The sequence below is a fragment of the Helobdella robusta genome, assembly GCF_000326865.2.
Source record: "Helobdella robusta unplaced genomic scaffold HELROscaffold_37, whole genome shotgun sequence".
Classification (NCBI taxonomy): domain Eukaryota; kingdom Metazoa; phylum Annelida; class Clitellata; order Rhynchobdellida; family Glossiphoniidae; genus Helobdella; species Helobdella robusta.
Window position 1 is genome coordinate 486,007 of NW_008704785.1, and position 17,648 is coordinate 503,654.

Consider the following 17,648-nt stretch of genomic DNA (forward strand, 5'->3'; position numbering starts at 1 on the left):
TTTTTGGCAAATTTTTTTATATTAAAAATGGTTTTTTTAACAAAACATCGAAAAATCTTTTAAAAATCTATTAAAAATACTACTCACAACACAACCATAACTTCGTACAAGCGAAAGAGCGCTTGTGTTTGTATGAGTGTGTGTGTACTTATGTGTACCCCTATAATATGATTTTCCAAATCTCACAAATACTATAGTTCAACTCTTGAAATTTAAAGTTAAAATTTTATGCTTGCGACTTTAAGCACCTTAATTTATAAATTTTTGTTGAATAATAGTATTTTATTATTAGATAAAACATTTTTTGCAATCTAGTTTTGTAAAAAACTACGTTCTTGACATTTTGATCATTAAATCATTCTTAACTATCTTGTAGAATTTTGGCTTGAATATCATGGATATGTTGAATATTTATGCATGTAGTCGCTACAATATCTTTGGCCTATGTTGGCTAGGTCGATATAATAATTTTTAATTGTCAAAAAACTAGAGAAAATATTCAAAACGTTGGATTTTTAATTTCAGATTAATTTTAAATTACCTATTATGAATATTTGAATAGTAATTTTTACAAATTTTTGGTTGTCACATTTCGAATGGATAGTTATTAACGTATTCTCTATCTATCATACACAACACTTTTTCTCATACAAAGATCATTTTGAATTAGTTTTTAATTTAATAATGAATTGTTTTAAGTTAATTTAGTTAAAATAATACATTTTAATATTTTCTAAAATAAGGCATGTTGGCCAGAATGCTCGCTAAGTTGGTCCTCAAAAGTCGCCAAGTGAAAAAAATTGTCAATCATGAAGTGAAGTTGTTCCCAGCAATTGCATGCAGAAACGTCTGTTTTTCAATTTAATCAACTTTAAAAATACAATTTATTAAATTTTTCGTCGCTATTTTTCCAATTTTATATACCAAACTTTAAGTATGCCTGCTGGTAGAGTGTCAGGCATCAGTGTCTCAATTTCTAGTTTAGGTCTATTGATGATTGATTAATCTATGTTTAAAATGCATAATTACTAACAATTAATACACATTAAAGTTTCAAGCACATACACAATGAGCAAATCATGTTGATGTTGATGTTTCTATTTTAAACAACATAAAATAAAGCGCTTAAGCACTAGCAGACTGGTTGATGCAAATGAGGATGTGCCAAGGTTTGCTGGGTGCAGGTCAAAGTTCACTAATAAACTTCAGTTTATTGAACCTGACCTTAAAGAGGGGATTCCCGTTTATAGGGTGATGAATAGGTCAGGGAAAGTGCAAGATCAGAGTGAAGATCCTCAGGTATCAATTTGTTGTGTTTTGATTGATTGCTCTAGTGAGTTATTGCAGTTTAAATTTAAATCATCAAATATTGAATTAATTAAATTATTTACTTTTTATTCAGAAGAGATTAAATGTTTTTATAAAATGCAAATGTTTATTGCTTTAAAAGTTGAGCCAGGAAATTGTAACAAAGATGTACAAGGATATGACTTTGCTTAATTCCATGGACCAAATTCTCTATGACTCACAAAGACAAGGTTAACTAAACGTTGATTGATCAATTGTTTGATAGTCTGGTTGGTTGATTGATTGATAGTCCAGTTGGTTGGTTGATTGATTGGTCCTAACTCAGGCAGAATCTCTTTCTACATGACAAGTTACGGTGAGGAAGGTGCTCAAATTGGATCGGCTGCTGCCCTCAATCCTCAAGACCTCATTTTCGGCCAGTACAGGGAAGCTGGTGTGTGTATTTGTTTCTGTATAATGTTTGTTTCTGTGTGTGAGTGTGTTGTGTGTGTGTGTGAGAGAGAAAGAATGATAGAGAAAGAGAGTTTATTAGAAATTAACATAAACAGCCTCAATAACCACCACCAAACAACTCCAAAAACAACAAGGTGTTTTCTTATGGAGAGGTTTCACCCTAGATGAAGTCATGGACCAATGCTACGGCACAGAGGACGACAAGGGCAAGGGCAAGCAAATGCCCGTCCACTTTGGGTCACCTCAGCTGCATTTTGTCACTATCTCCTCGCCACTTGCCACCCAAATGCCCCAAGGTCTGCTAAACAGCTAAATGAACTTACACACACACACACACCTACACACACATACACTTACACACACACGCACGCACACACACACGCATATTTATTAGGTAAGTAAGTATGTAAGTATACAATTATAGCTGCCGGAGCAGCCTATGCCTACAAGAGAGCTAAAAATGGCTTGTGCGTCTGCTGCTACTTTGGAGAGGGCGCCGCTTCTGAAGGAGACGCCCACGCAGCTTTCAACTTCGCCGCCACACTCAAGTGCCCTGTTATTTTTATCTGGTGGGTTATTTAGTTTGTTTCAGTTTCGTTTTTGGTTCACGTTGTATTTTACTTAATTGTATAACGCAATTATTGAATTGTTCTCAGTCGCAACAACGGGTTCGCCATATCAACACCGACCGCTGATCAGTACAAGGGGGATGGCGTAGGTGAGGATGGTTATGCTGATGATGATGATCGGGATGATGATGATGATGCTGATTCTATGCTCATCAGCTGTGTATTTTCACTAATTTTTTCAAAGCATGTTTTCCTTCATTTAGCAACGATGTTCACCTTTGATGTTCATTTCTAATGTTCATCCTTGATGTTCACAACCCTGTTCACACAGCTAGCAGAGGCGAGGGTTACGGGATGAACACGATCCGAGTTGACGGTAACGACATATTTGCCATGTACAATGCTACCAGGGCTGCCAGGGAGCTATGTGTTAATGAGGGCAGGCCAGTCCTCATTGAGGCAATGACGTATCGGTCGGTTTGTTGTTGTTGTTGTTGTGTGTGTGTGTGTGTGTGTGTGTGTGTGTGTGTGTGTGTGTGTGTGTGTGTGTGTGTGTGTGTGTGAGTATGTACATGTGTGTGTGTATGTGTGATTAGTTAGGTGGTTGATTAGCTGGTTGGTTGATTGATTGGTTGTGTGTGTGTGTGATTGGTTGTGTGGTTGATTAGCTGGTTGTTGTATGTGTGATTGGTTGTGTGGTTAATTAGCTGGTTGGTTGATTGATTGATACGCACACACACACACATACATACACACACACGCACGCACACACACACATACACACACACGCACATACACACGCACGCACATACACACGCACGCACATACACACGCACGCACACACACAGTGTTGGTGATCATAGTACGTCAGATGATAGCACAGTTTATAGACTTAAAGATGAAGTTAAAGCAATCGCTGCTGAAGATAATCCTATTCATAGGTTATAATAATTATTATTTTAATTATAAATATGATAATTATGATCAAACTGGTGCTTGTTACCAAAAATCAAAAATAGATTAAGATTGTACATGGAAGATAAAGGTTGGTGGTCACAGAAACAGGAAGATGAATGGAGACTTGAGTCTAGAAAAAAAGTTTTACAACTTATCTTTGTTATTTGTTTATCTTTGTTATTTGTTTATCTTTGTTTATCTTTGTTATCTGTTTATCTTTGTTATTTGTTTATTTTTGTTATCTGTTTATCTTTGTTATTTGTTTATCTTTGTTATCTGTTTATCTTTGTTATCTGTTTATCTTTGTTATTTGTTTATCTTTGTTATCTGTTTATCTTTGTTATCTGTTTATCTTTGTTATTTGTTTATCTTTGTTATCTGTTTATTTTTGTTGTTGATTTACTTTTGTAATTTAGTTTTACTAGTGGTTCATTTATTTTTTTTTATTAAGTTTATGATTTTTTTTATTTTTATTCTTATTGTTTTCTATACTAAACGACCAACAGAATCAATCAATCAATCAATCAATCAATCAATCAATCAATCAATCAATCAATCAATCAATCAATCAATCAATCAATCAATCAATCACAATCAATCACAATTAATCACAATCTATCACAATCAATCAATCAATCATTTAGATCATCCAAGCATTCTCAAAAGCGGAACGGAAGAAGAAGCCAAACCCGGAGGAATTGTTCCTAGACGTTTACAAAGAACTCCCTAAACATCTGGCAGACCAAATGACGTCAATGAAAGATCATGTAAACAGATACCGAGAGCACTACCCTGTAGATAATTTTAAATCATTCTAATTTCAATTCACTTTTAAATCATTTGTCACATATTTAAATATATATTGACATATATACTTATATTTATGTACGTCTATGTTGTTAAATTTATTTTGATCGCACTTGAAAATGTTAATCATGTGTTTATATGATTTTATTTTTTTGTAGCTATTACCATGATACATGGATACAATCATTCATTCTCCTTAACGCAATTTTACAATTTACTTTTTGGTGATGAATTATCTTTATTGAAGTATCTTTTGCCACTTACCTTACAACACGAAATCTGATCTGTAATGGAAATAGCGAATGATATTGTCCAATACGTTTACTATCATCTTATTTTTTCAATAACAAAAAATGAAAATCTTATTATATATTTTTTTTTTATGTTTTTGCTTTAAATTTTCAAGTACATTATACTAGCAAAATGAAACCAAGTTGTCAGACTTTCTCATTGTTATCATCATCATCATCTTCGTCATCATCTTTATCACTGTCGTCATCATACTCATTATTATTATTATTAATATTGTTGTTATCAACATCATTTTCGTCGAAGGGGGTCACGCGTCTGTGAGGCAGCAAAGACATTTGTAACGTTATCATCGTCCTTCATTCATTTCTCTTTGTAAATATTTGCTGTCTATTCGAGTTGTAAAATTAAATTACGACTTTGTGATCGCAAAGCGCCTTTTAAATTTTACAATGGTTTCCGTGCGGTCGAGGAGAGCTTTAGTTTCGTTAATGCAGTTTGGTTGGGCTCTATATATAATGACTGTTTTACCCGTCCTACCATTGTTTGCTTGCCCCGATTTCAAAGTTTGAGAAATGAATTTTGCGATTGGAGATAGTTTCACAGAGGTTTGTGTAGAAGAGGTCGTAATAGACCACATAAATGAATTCTTGGAGGAGAATTTTTACTCACGGAAGGATATGTATGTTGATTATTTGAGAAAGAACTACAGTCACTGCCTTGCAGCTGGTGATATTGATGAGATGGCGGCTTACGTGGCAGCCGAAGGAGATTACGGCAAGGAGGGATGGACCGAGTTGCTCTCGATTGAAGAGCAGTACGAAATTATGAAGTCCTTACAGAATCTTTTCTTCTCATCGCTGCCGAAGAAAAGTTCGAAAAAGGTCTCCATCTATAACGCACGGCATTTTGACGGTGTAGTGGCACATAAAGACTTATTCTACACCTCTCACGACAACATTAAAAAATTCAAACTGCCGTTCAGAGAGGGAATGTTTTTATCGGAGGAATGCCCTGTCTGCCTTGATGAATTTCAAGAAGGTGTCTTCATTTTCGAACTGCCTTGCAGACATTGCATTCACGCTGCTTGTTCGAGTGATTGGTTCAAACAGAGGCCCGTCTGTCCTATTTGTATTAGAGCTCTGAGCGTTTCCATAGCTAAACACTTCAAGTTCAGCGTGACTCAAGTTTGTGGAGGACGTGCTTGGATCCGTATTGAACTAACGACAGAGCCGGGGGTAGATTACAATTAACATTGTTTCAATTGAATTTCAATCACGCTTCTACCACTGCCTCATGCGTGCCTGCCATTTATCATCATTCTTATTCCGCCATTTAATGGGATGGAACTCCTGGAAATCAACCATTATTATAAATTGTTTCTTACTTATTAAACTTTGCATATGCAGTAGAGTTACACCAGACAAAGCATACATGTATATGATACATGTATACGTGATATAAACACAAATCCACCTATGTTGATCTGATATTCTTATTATACAAAAAAAAACTTTTAAAAGTTTGAAAATTCTCAGTTGTAGTACAATTTTATGTATAATACATACACCTTATGTATTGCATTTATTAATGTTCTTTGATTATTAATTTACACTCTTTTCTCATTAAATACTAATAAATAAATAAATAAAGAGAGAAAGAAATAACATAAATGTGATTATGGGCAAAAATTCATTGAATATTAAATAATACATACGTGTGTTATGCATATGTGTGTATGCATGTATGTATGTGTGTGTATGTATGTGTGTACGAATTTGTGAATATAGGTACGCATATATTAATGTTAATACATGAAATTATCCATGCTAATGATGGGTTTTTGAACTTTTTGTAATTTTGTATATAGAAATCAATGAATGGTCAAACTGAATGAGAACAAAAAACGAAAAAGTTAGCTTTTAACTTAAAAAAAAAGTGAATTAAAATCAAAATTAAACGTAATTTCACAAAAAAATAGTTAAATTTTCAAATGTTAGGTAATGTTCATAGTACATACAACAATATCAGTTGAATTTAAACTCCAGACAGCCAAATTTCATCAGAGAGCCTTTGTTAAGTTTTACAGTTCTCTTACTAAGGCTATTATTTACATAAGGTCTCGAATTGCAGTTGCATCTCTCATTAATGTCATCATTTCTGTTGGCGTTTTTGTTGTTGATGTCTTGAACTTGTGATGTCGTTGTAGTGGCTACTGTTGATGTACTTTGTTGTTGATGGTGGTGGTGGTGGGTTGATGACGATTTGGATGTGTACATTTTAGGAAAGATGTTTGAAGCCGCCATGTTCGATGTTGATGATGTTTTTAATGGTGTTGTTGTTGTTGTCGTTAGTTTTGTTGCTTCGGGACTAGCGCCGTGGAATGTCAGTTCAAAACTTTTAGAAGTCTGCTTGATGAATGATGGTTGAGTTGTCACAAAATGGGATTTAACTAGCAATTAATCGATTTGTAGACCAATGTGTCAATCAACCAACCAGCCAATCAATCAATTTGTCCATCAATTTGTCAATCAATTTGTCAATCAATCAATCAATCAACCAATCAATCAATCAATTTGTCAATCAAACAGTCAGTCAATCAAATAGTCAATCAATCAATTAGCCAATCAGTCAATCAATCAATCAATCAATCTTCACCATCATCACCATTATTACAGTCAATAAGAACGACCTCAAGGTAGCGTATGGTAGCGTGCCGGCCGAAAACGTTGTCACAGGTTCCGTATTTGACGAGACACAACTCGTTCGATGGGTCTGTTGTGTGTGAGTGAATGATTGAATCGAATAAATAAACGACTGAATAGTTCAATCAGTCGTTCATCACTAATCGATCAATCATTAGTTTATTCATTCATTCATCCACTGACCAATCGATCAATCAATCAATCGATCAATCAATCAATCCATCAATCAATCAATCAATCAATCAATCAATCAATCAATCAATCAATCAATCAATCAATCAATCAATCAATCAATCAATCAATCAATCAATCAATCAATCAACCAACCAATCAATCAACCAATCAATCAACAACGCCACTAAAAAAATAACAACAATATAATTACCGGTTCCGATTCTAAAATAGTTGGTTGTCATGTAGATAGGTCTGGATGAGTTGAATGAAGACGACGATGATGACGTTGTCAAGACGGGGCGTATTGTTGCTAAAACATTTCTACTACTATGGCTGCCATTGCATACGATGTGGGATGACGACGACGATGATGTTGGCAACGCTGATAATGATGTTGGCAATGCTGACAATGATGATGTTTTCAAAACTACATGAGACGGTGGTGGTGCTGCTGGCGATGATGATGACGATGGCAATGAAATTAATTTCTGTGGTGACGAAAACTTTGACGGCGATGATGATGATGACGACGACGATGATGATGATGATGATGTGGATGACGATGTTGAATGTCTTTGTGATGATGATGATGAGGATGATGATGTAGACGATGATGATGATGATGATGTGGATGATGATGACGACGACGATGATGATGATGAAGTAGACGATGACGATGTGGATGATGATCTTAACACCTTTTTTGATTGTTTTTGTGTGGTCCCTGCTGGTGATGATGACGATGTAGATGATGATGATGACGATGATGATGACGATGTAGATGATGATGACGATGTAGATGATGATGACGATGTAGATGATGATGACGATGTAGATGATGATGATGATGTAGATGATGATGATGATGTAGATGATGATGTAGATGATGACAATGATGATGATCTTCTTGTCATTGCTCTTTGAGATGATGATGATGAGGGCACTACGGCTGGTTTTGATGGAGAACTCGCGCTAGTACTAAGCGATGATGACGAAGAAGATGACGTTGAAGAAGATGATGAAGTTGAAGATGATGACGTTGATGATGACGATGATGTATCAAGTTGTGATGGCGTTTTCGGTGTTGAAAATTTTGAAGTTATCGTTTGTTTTGTATCTACCTTATGCACTGGCAACTTGGGAGATCTCTCATTTCTTTGCTCTATGTTGCTGTTGTTGTTGCTGGTGTTGTTGTTGCAGTTGGTATTTGTGTTGGAGACAGTTTTTCTGCCGTTTGTTTTGATGTTACTGTTGCTGATGTTGTTGTTACTGATGTTGTTGTTGTTGTTGCTGATGTTATTGTTGTTGCTGCTACTATAATTATCATTAAATTTGGAATTATTAATGTTATTATTGTACATTTTCTTCATTTTCTTAGCAGGACAACACCCATCATCATCGTGATCATCATCATCATCGTCGTTGGTAGCATCATCATCATCATCATGATTGGCAACCACCATCAATTTATTCATAGCCGTCATCTTTGTTGTTGCAGTTGTCGTTGCAGTTGTTGCAGCCAGTTTTTTGTTGCTATTGTTTTCAAATAACGGAGTTGTGCTGCAGCTGCTTCTGGTCAACTTTGACCTTTTGCGGGCTCTGACGTCACTATTATTATTATTATTATTAATATAATTATTATTATTATTGTTGTTGTTGTTGTTGTTACGTAGCGGCGAAACGGCGCCATTTACCTTCACTGTTGAGTTATTCTTATCGAGTTTCAATAAATTTACAGTCAAAGTCTTCCATGATTTTGGATCGTCCTTTGTTGTTCTATCTTTGCTAACTGGACTGGACACTAGTGCTGCTGCTGACGATGCCGATGCTGGCGTTTTGGAAGTAGATGGTGACGCTGAAGAGGACGACGACGACGACGATGATGATGACAAACATGAGGATGAAATCGAAGATGAACTCGAAGATGAAGACGAAGATGAAGAAGATGAACATGAAGAAGATGAACATGAAGATGAACATGAAGATGATGGTGGGAGGACCGATGATGATAATGATGACCAGAACGATGATGGTTTTGTTTTGGTTGACGATGACGACGACGATGATGATAGAAATGATGATGACGATGGTAACGGTGATGATGATGATGAAAGAATTTGTACGTTGGGTCTTAGTCTTAGTATGGAAGGCATACAAACTGATGCAGTAACAGCAGTTTTTAAAGATGAAGAAACTGATGACGATGATGATGATGGTAACATCACTGATGATGATGATGATGATAACACCACTGATGATGATGATGATGTCAAGCACTTTGGTGGCAATGACAGCTGTGATGTTGGAAATGATGATGATGACGACGATGTAAATAATGATGATGATGATGATGACGATAATGCAGATGATGAAGATGATGGTGATGAAACCAAACATTTAGAGGAAATGGTTTGTGTCTGAAATATTGACAATGACGTCATTAATGATGACGATGATGATGAGAATGACGACGACGATACGAATGATGATGATAATGATATGGACGACGATGATGATAATGATGGCCGAAGCTTGGAGGCTGATAACAACAAAGGAATTACAAATAATGATGACAATGTTGTCGTTGATGATGTTGATAAGGTGAGTAAAGCCCTACTCCTGCTCTTTTCGTTGGTATCATCATTAACATTATTATCATCGTTATTATTGTTGTTGTTACTATTATTATTGTTATTATTGTTACTCTTATTATGTTTCAAGCCTTCTTTATCACCATCACCACCACGACCACCATCACCATCATCATCAGAGGACATGTCATTGATCACAATTCTATAATCACCATCATCGTCACCAGGTACCTCACAAACATCACCATCATCACCACCATCATCTTCTATCTCGATTTCCATTTCATCATCATCGTCATCATCATCGTCGTCATTAATCGAGACTTCTTTTTTCCTATTGCCTCCATCATCAACATCATTGACATTATTATTATTATTATTACTATTATTATCATTATCATCATCACCCACTTTCATTCCATCATCACCATCATCATCACCACCACCATCATCATCATGATCAGCATAATCGTTGTCAATTTTACCACCAATATCTTGATTATTGTAAGCTGGCTGACTTGAAACTGCAGAATTTCTATCTACAGGAAACCCACTAAATACAGTATCTAGAGATGCATCATTTGGAATGATTAATGATGATGATGATGCAGATGATGATGATGCAGATGATGATGATGACGAGGAGGTTAGGTCAGCTGTGCAAGGTATCATTTGTCTGAATACATTGAAATGAGCTGTAGGTTCGTCGCCATCCTCATCATCATCAGTAGCGGCTGCAAAAGTAGAAGCAGGAGTAGTAGTAGTGGTAATGGTAGCTGTAGTTGTTGTACTGGCGATAGACAATGCACTTTCGTGAGTGTTGCATGAATTGTTATCATTGAAATCAACGATCTTTGTGTTGTTGTAAATATTGAATACGTTGCTGCTGCTGTCGTTGTTGCTGTGGCTGTTGTCGTTGCCGTGGCTGTTGTCGTCGCCACAGTTGTTTAAGAAGTTAGCTATATCCATCTGTAGCTTGCTAATACCTCTAAGCCACTGTTTTGTGAGTTTGTTTTGTATGATTGTATGCTAGTTTTGTATTTTCTGTAATTTGTTTGTTTGTGGCTTTATTGTTGTTTGTTAAGTTTTTATCAATAATTGACGAAAATAGATGAAAGTTAGAATGTAAAAAGTAGAAAGCAACAATAAAAAATACCAGTTTTTTGTGCTCAAGAGGCATAGCAAACTGGCATCTAGAATCACAAATCATAGAGATAGATGTTGAGGAAACTGTTGTTGTTGTTGACAACACTGAAGTAGTTGTAGTAGGAGTTGATGAGTTAATATCAGTATGCAATGGTTGAGAGTTTGTTGGTTTTGTTGCTGCCGTTGTTGTTGATGATGTTGTTGTTGAGCAAAGTGATGTTGATGTTATTGCTGTTGATGGCATTTTTGACTGAGCAGCTGAAACAAAGGTTGGAAAATTTTTACTGTTTTTGTTGGCTCTGTTGTTGTTGTTGTTGTGTTTGCTGTAGGCTTGCTTCACTGAATTTGGAACCTGTAAAAACGTTAAATAATAAATAAGTTAATAAATAAATTAATTAATAAATAAGCAAATAAATTAACTGAATAAATAAATAGATAAATAAATAGATATAGGAATAAGTAGAATGAAATAAATGAATGAATATTTGATATATAACGTTCATAAAACAGTCTTCTATATTCTAATAAAAATACTTCCAAATTAAAATGAAAACAAAAACAGAAATAATTATTAAAATAATTAATAATTAATTTAAAAAAAACCTTTGCACAGGTCTTTCTAGTACCAAAGATGTAATGTTCCTTTCCGTCGGCTGTAAACAAGTCCCCCTGGACACGAAATGGTGTCTGGACTTGGTGAATTCTTTTGAGGAAATTTATTTTGACCGCATCAACATCGAGTGGAGCCGTATACTTCTCCCACAGTTCTATGCGCCTTGATAGTCGTGTAGAATCAAGAAGAACCTCATCCTAAAATTAGGTAGAAAATAAGTGTAAAGCGAGTACCACAAAACATAAAATTAAAAAAGTTACATAGAAAATCCTAGATTATTAACCTAGGTATACAGGTTCAAACATTCAAACACTAAACAAAGCAGACACTAACAATGACATGCTCAACATGATTAGGACACATCCAAGTGGTTGACGGAATGTTGGCTAATGGGGGGTCCAGACAGTCGATGTGGAACACCAGAGGGCAGTAATCACACTGCAAAAGTGGAGCTATTCGACAGCTCCTGTTATACATGCCGGTATTAAAATTTGGTTTTTAGAAAAGATAAATTTTATTTCAGTAAAAATTAAATAAATCTGAGTCCAGTTGTCATGAAACCAACACCATTTTTTATAATTTTTGAGATAAAAATTGCAAGCATGATAGCAAGTTGTTACATACTGAATAAAGTAGTGTTAAAATATTTGTATCTAAATAATCAAATCAAATTACTTACTTAAAAATTATTATTAATAAAAAATGAACGACCTTGTACAAATATGACACAGCTTGGCAGGTAGCGGGACCATGTGTTTTTCCATTTCAATGACATTTTTTCTTGTGTATGCATTGGCATTGTTTGCCGCTATCGACGACGATGTAGACCTATAACACGTCTCTCGAGTCGTTGGTTTTTTCTTCATAACTTTACTAGACCCTAATAACAGTTGGTGTTAGAAATAAAGATTTTTTTTTTATTATTATGACAAAATGAACTGACAAACCAGGAAAAATTATAGGACAGCAGTATTCTTTTGGCAGTTGAAATTGTCTAGGAGTCAAACCTTTAGCTGCAATTGCTAATTTTTTTAAAACATTATGAATGTCAATGTCATTCTCTAAGAGGGAAACATCAAAGTCATATTCTTCAAGGGGTCGTTTGTTTAAATTTAAACTTTGTAGATTCTTATGGGAGGATGAGGATGTCGTCGATGAAACTGATTTTGGAGTGGAGAGGTTGTTGTTTGGGTTGAGTTTTGATGTACATTTTCTACAAATCCATTCCCCATTTGGTGCATCCTCTTCCTCTAATGGTGGGTCACTATTAAAAATTGTTTTACCATTTTCAAAAAGAGTTACAATATTAGCAAACAAATTTTGAAATACAGTTCAGAAAATTTGACAGAAAATTCAAGAATTCACAAATGGTTATAATTTGGTAGGGAAAATAAATGTTTGAATAATTAAAAATCAGCAATGTGAAAGAGCCCAAAGACAAACTGACTAGCAAATCAAGTGGAAAGCACAGGGGCATCGATCGCAGCAAATCAAATCACCAGGCTCCTTACAACTATCACAGGTGTCGTGGTTAGGCAACTTGTCAGGTTTTGAGAACTTGTTTGGCCTGCTTGTTCTGCATCGTTTTGATGAACCTAGTGTCTTTGGTGGAGCTATTAATCTCTGAATTTCCTTCAATTAAAAAATTCAGTAAAAATTATAATATGAACTAGAGAGTATAAAAATAAAACAATTATTAAATTAAATTATAAAATATATTATTAGTAAATTAAATAAGGCACAAAAAATATTAATTACAAAAAATAAGGTAAAATACAGTTCATAATTTAATCTATAAATAAATGAGCAGCCATGTCAACAGACGCTCCTAATCTTATTTTATTTAATCATCCAACCGTCACTCAGTTCACACTGCTGCAGCTTATTGAAACATGCAAAAAAAATTCAGTTGAAACTGAATTGAGGAATAAAGTTTAAAAAACATTTTTTGTTAAGAAAATGAAGAAACCTCCATTATGTGCCCAGAATTCTCCATGACGCGTTTAAAACACGACACTAGATTAGGGAACGAATGGCAAATTGCCTGTGTTTTTAACTATTTTAAGTAGCTAAAAGCTAAAATCATCATTAATTCAATAAATTTACAATAAAATCAAGATATATTTCAGTCTCAATCTTATTTTCCAATTTGGGAATTACCTAGAAAATATACTGTAACAGGCAAAATTATTAGAGTTAACTCGTATTAACTAAATAAACTAAATCTAAAATCAGTCCCCACAGCCTAACCTGTGCTGTGTTTTTTTAGTATGAAAATCATTGAAATAATAAATTAAGATCGTTCCCTAGATGGCTTCTAAGATTTTCTGTTATAAAATTTTTTTAAATGTACTTTAATGGCATTAACTTTATCTTTTTGTTATTTTAGTGTCATTAACATCAATTAAATTTCATTAAAATAGTTCAACTGAGCAAGACAGTGTTGAGATTTTTAGGCATTTTTCATACGCCGAATCCACTTTTAATCAATTAACTATTTGTCTACGAAATGAACGTTTAGCAAATTTATTGGTTTTTAAATGAAAAACTAAACAAAATCTCGCCTGAATTAAATGTTATTGTCGCAAATTGACAGTTGAATAATTTATTATGGTTAGTATTTTCTTTTTTTTTTTAGTAGCTTGCAAGGAGGCGTTGACTGGACTTGAACTGGAGGACTGACTGGCTGCTAATTAAAATAAAAAAAATCAATAAGTGTGAACTGTGAATATATAATGAACCAAATTCCAACGAACCATGAAAATTTTCAAGATTCAATTTTTTAGTAGTTCAAATGTGTGGCATTTACTGGCTGATTTGAGAAATGCAGTCATGTGATGCTGAGCTGAATGAATGAGCTGTAAAAGACTCAATTTTTTATTTAGAAAAATCTTACTGTTTTTTATATTTCTTTAAAAACAGTTAGTTCTCATCATTAGTGACCTGCACATCCCGTTCAGGAGTAATGGCATTCCAGTTCAGTTTCGAAAACTTCTAGTCCCTGGAAAGATTCAGCACATCCTATGTACCGGTAACCTCTGCTCTAGAGAGATGTTTGATTATCTCAAAACTTTAGCCAATGATCTGCATATAGTGAGAGGGGATTTTGATGATGTCAGTTAGGGCAAGCATTGTCTTTTTGAATTATGTTGTAACAATGAATATAATAATAATAATTGCTGTTATTCTACAATTACATTTTATTAGTTTTTCAACTTATTTTTTTCTTAATTACATAATTTTAATCTTTTAGAAATATCTGTGAACATCAATTAAACTAGCTTTTAAAATTATATTAGAGTTAATTTAATTTTTCAACAGAATTTATATCTACCGGAGCAGAAAGTTGTGATGGTAGGAAAGTTCAAGATAGGTTTGTGTCATGGCCATCAAATTGTTCCCTGGGCTGACCAAGAAAGTTTGCTTGCCCTTCAAAGGCAGTTGGATGTTGATGTCCTCGTTACTGGCCATACTCACAAAGTTGAAATATTCGAGCAAGAGAACAAACTTTTCATCAATCCTGGTTCAGCTACTGGAGCTTATTCCTCTTTTGAAAGGTTGAACTAACATCTCTCAGTTATTTATCCATCTGTCCATTTATTCATTCATTTATCTATTTATTCATCCATTCATTCATTTTTTCATCTATTCATTCTTTCATATCTGTTCATCCATTCATTTCTCTATTGATTCACTTATTCATTCATTAATTCATATATCCATCCATCTATCTACCCACATTTTTGTTGCGGCACAAAATGCTCTCATTGTTAACAGTACAACAGAATTTCAACACTTACAGCATTCAATCTCAGTACATCTATATAACATGAGGTGCACTAATGCAAAAAAACGGAAATAATGAAAAAATCATTCAGTATAAAATATTTTTTTTAAAACTTTAGATTAACCTTTAACCTTTAATTTACTTTTATTTTTGCAACTGACGTGCAGCAACATAGTACCATCATTCATTCTGCTGGACGTGCAAGCAAACATGATCATTGCCTACCTGTACCAGCTGATTGCAGGGGAGGTCAAGGTCGAAAGAACTGAATTTAAAAAATATTAACCCCACTAGATGTTGTCTTTGTATTTTGTAAAAATTATTAAATCTGTGTTGAGTGGTGAAAACTTAATGAATTTTTTTTTGTGTCAGATGAATTCCAATATATTTGTTCAGCTTTTGCACATTTGAATTGACACACAATTCATTGAATCATTCATTCATTTGTTCATTCATTCAGTCGTTCGTTATCGTGGTCACTTCGTTGTAAATGTCAACTAAGCTTTCTCAGCTCTTCTTGTTTTGTCGTCTGTAATTAGTCAAAAAAAATGTCTAATAATCAAGCCTGGTTTCATTTTTTCATGATTTTTTGACAAAAAAATTATTTTCAAATACTTATAAAAGCTAATCAATTTAAGGGGAAAATGAACAAACAATAAAGCCGAAAATAATGATGATCGTAATATGTAGAAAAATTTGGTGATCTGGATCGTTTAAAACTAATAAACGGCACGCACATAAAAGATTAGATTTACATCCAAGCAGGCGCTAACCTTGTTCTTAATCGAAACAACCATTCATAGGTTATTCACAACATTCAAAACGTACATTGAATCGACAAACACGTGTATTGTGTGTGTATATATGTATGTCGTATGTGTGCGTGTGTATAAATATACATATACAGGGGTGTTTGCGTTTGTGCATGTGTTTATGTGTGGGCTTATGTATATATGAATATGTGTGTTTGTGGATGTTAGTATGTGTTTACAAATGTATGTGATGTATAAGCTTAGTCTATTTGCGTGTATCATACAGTGTAGAAACGATTGCTTTCGTTATGCGTATTTCTAAATGTATCTTTATAATTTATATACATCTCACGTACATACATACCTATGTTTACATACAGAACCAGAAAATACGTACAATACATACAATACATGGTTTTTCCTTTCAATTGTCTGGAGTGTAAACCTCGTGTGCGTGTGTACACAAGATGCTGATTTATTTATTTACATTTATTGATAATTTTCTTTTGATCTCTAACTTATCAAAGGCATAAACTAATGGATGGATAAATTTCCTTGGAAGATGAAGATGACTTAAAATTCTTTATATTCATCATAATTGTCTAACTTTTTTGAGATAATGTAAAAAGATGATAACATATTTGGAATAGTTTGTGTATAAATGTAAAAATTTGTTATACTCTTGGTGGTTTATCTTCCTAAGGCTGTTTTAGTAGTTGTATGTCTCGTATAATAACGATTCTTTTTACAACATTAAGAAAAAAATTGCGAATTAACACAATGCAATTGCATAATACAATATATATATATATATATATACCTACATATATATTTACTTAATAGTATACTACACAAGCTTTCAGTTAACGTAAAGACTGTGGCTTGAATGTTTGATGGAATAATTTAAAAGTTCTTCTTATTAGCATATTGAAAAAGTTAGCTAAATGTTTTGCCGTGAAAGCACGGTTTCATATTATACTTCAGTTGAAGATAATTTTTTGAGATTTATTTTAAAAAATGAAGCTCTTCATATCAGATGATACACATTTAATTCTTCTGGGTTTCAAGTGTTTCTTCTATTTTTTCGTTCACATTGTCTCGCGTCTTGGTGTGGTGAATGGAAGTTTGAAGCCGGCAAATTTGACGAGTTACAAAAAAAATTTAATGCGACATGATTCTTCTAAAGTCGCCATCTCGAACATTGTTTTTAAAGGCGATTTCATGGCGTTCGACAAATCCATTCCCGGACTTCCAGCCGCTCAATTTCGGTTCCAGATTTTGTACAAAGGAGGTTTCGGTGGCGTTAAGAAGCGTCCGAAATACATCTGGGTGATCTGCAAAAGTAGGTACCACGAATTCAATTGTTTGTTAAACTTGAACAAGCAGCTAGATTACGTCGTCTACCTGAATGGTTCGTTTGTCAAAATGTCCAATATGACGGGTTCCAAACGGAAATTGTTCTGGCTGGCCGCCCAACCTCAGCAGGCCACTGTGGAACGACTGGATGAAGTGGAAAAGTATAGCTGTCTCGATTGTT

At 34.2% G+C, this 17,648-nt stretch overlaps 4 protein-coding genes across 4 annotated transcripts; 3 read left to right on the forward strand and 1 right to left on the reverse strand.

The window, feature by feature from the left end:
• Positions 1–443: 443 nt before the first annotated feature.
• Positions 444–4,541, forward strand: HELRODRAFT_187239 (hypothetical protein). Its single transcript, XM_009023722.1, has 12 exons — positions 444–506; positions 743–847; positions 1,123–1,299; positions 1,451–1,538; positions 1,634–1,741; positions 1,896–2,057; positions 2,186–2,330; positions 2,418–2,479; positions 2,662–2,803; positions 3,179–3,271; positions 3,350–3,428; positions 3,932–4,541. The coding sequence occupies exons 2-12, from the start codon at positions 746–748 to the stop codon at positions 4,103–4,105; spliced, it is 1,332 nt and encodes a 443-aa protein (XP_009021970.1). The 5' UTR covers positions 444–506; positions 743–745; the 3' UTR covers positions 4,106–4,541.
• A 794-nt stretch (positions 4,542–5,335) lies between these two features.
• Positions 5,336–5,596, forward strand: HELRODRAFT_83682 (hypothetical protein; the record flags this gene model as incomplete). The annotated part of the gene is made up of 1 exon (XM_009023677.1): positions 5,336–5,596. One exon carries the CDS (start codon positions 5,336–5,338, stop codon positions 5,594–5,596), a length of 261 nt encoding a protein of 86 aa, XP_009021925.1.
• A 6,032-nt stretch (positions 5,597–11,628) lies between these two features.
• HELRODRAFT_123765 (hypothetical protein) lies at positions 11,629–13,210 on the reverse strand (the record flags this gene model as incomplete). The annotated part of the gene is made up of 6 exons (XM_009023723.1): positions 11,629–11,769; positions 11,906–12,035; positions 12,281–12,400; positions 12,516–12,594; positions 12,781–12,836; positions 13,020–13,210. Coding segments are annotated over 6 exons (717 nt in total), but the record flags the coding sequence as incomplete, so codon positions are not given.
• Positions 13,211–14,182: 972 nt separating this feature from the next.
• Positions 14,183–15,644, forward strand: HELRODRAFT_157401 (hypothetical protein; the record flags this gene model as incomplete). The annotated part of the gene is made up of 4 exons (XM_009023724.1): positions 14,183–14,185; positions 14,495–14,686; positions 14,894–15,129; positions 15,527–15,644. The coding sequence occupies 4 exons, from the start codon at positions 14,183–14,185 to the stop codon at positions 15,642–15,644; spliced, it is 549 nt and encodes a 182-aa protein (XP_009021972.1).
• Positions 15,645–17,648: the final 2,004 nt, after the last annotated feature.

Bases quoted from the DNA above. Each gene is read 5' to 3' on its own strand.
- HELRODRAFT_187239 (XM_009023722.1), top strand. From the start codon at position 746: ATGTTGGCCAGAATGCTCGCTAAGTTGGTCCTCAAAAGTCGCCAAGTG. The intron at 848-1,122 runs GTCTGTTTTTCA...CATAAAATAAAG, and splicing joins CAGCAATTGCATGCAGAAAC to CGCTTAAGCACTAGCAGACT. The intron at 2,804-3,178 runs GTCGGTTTGTTG...GCACACACACAG, and splicing joins ATTGAGGCAATGACGTATCG to TGTTGGTGATCATAGTACGT.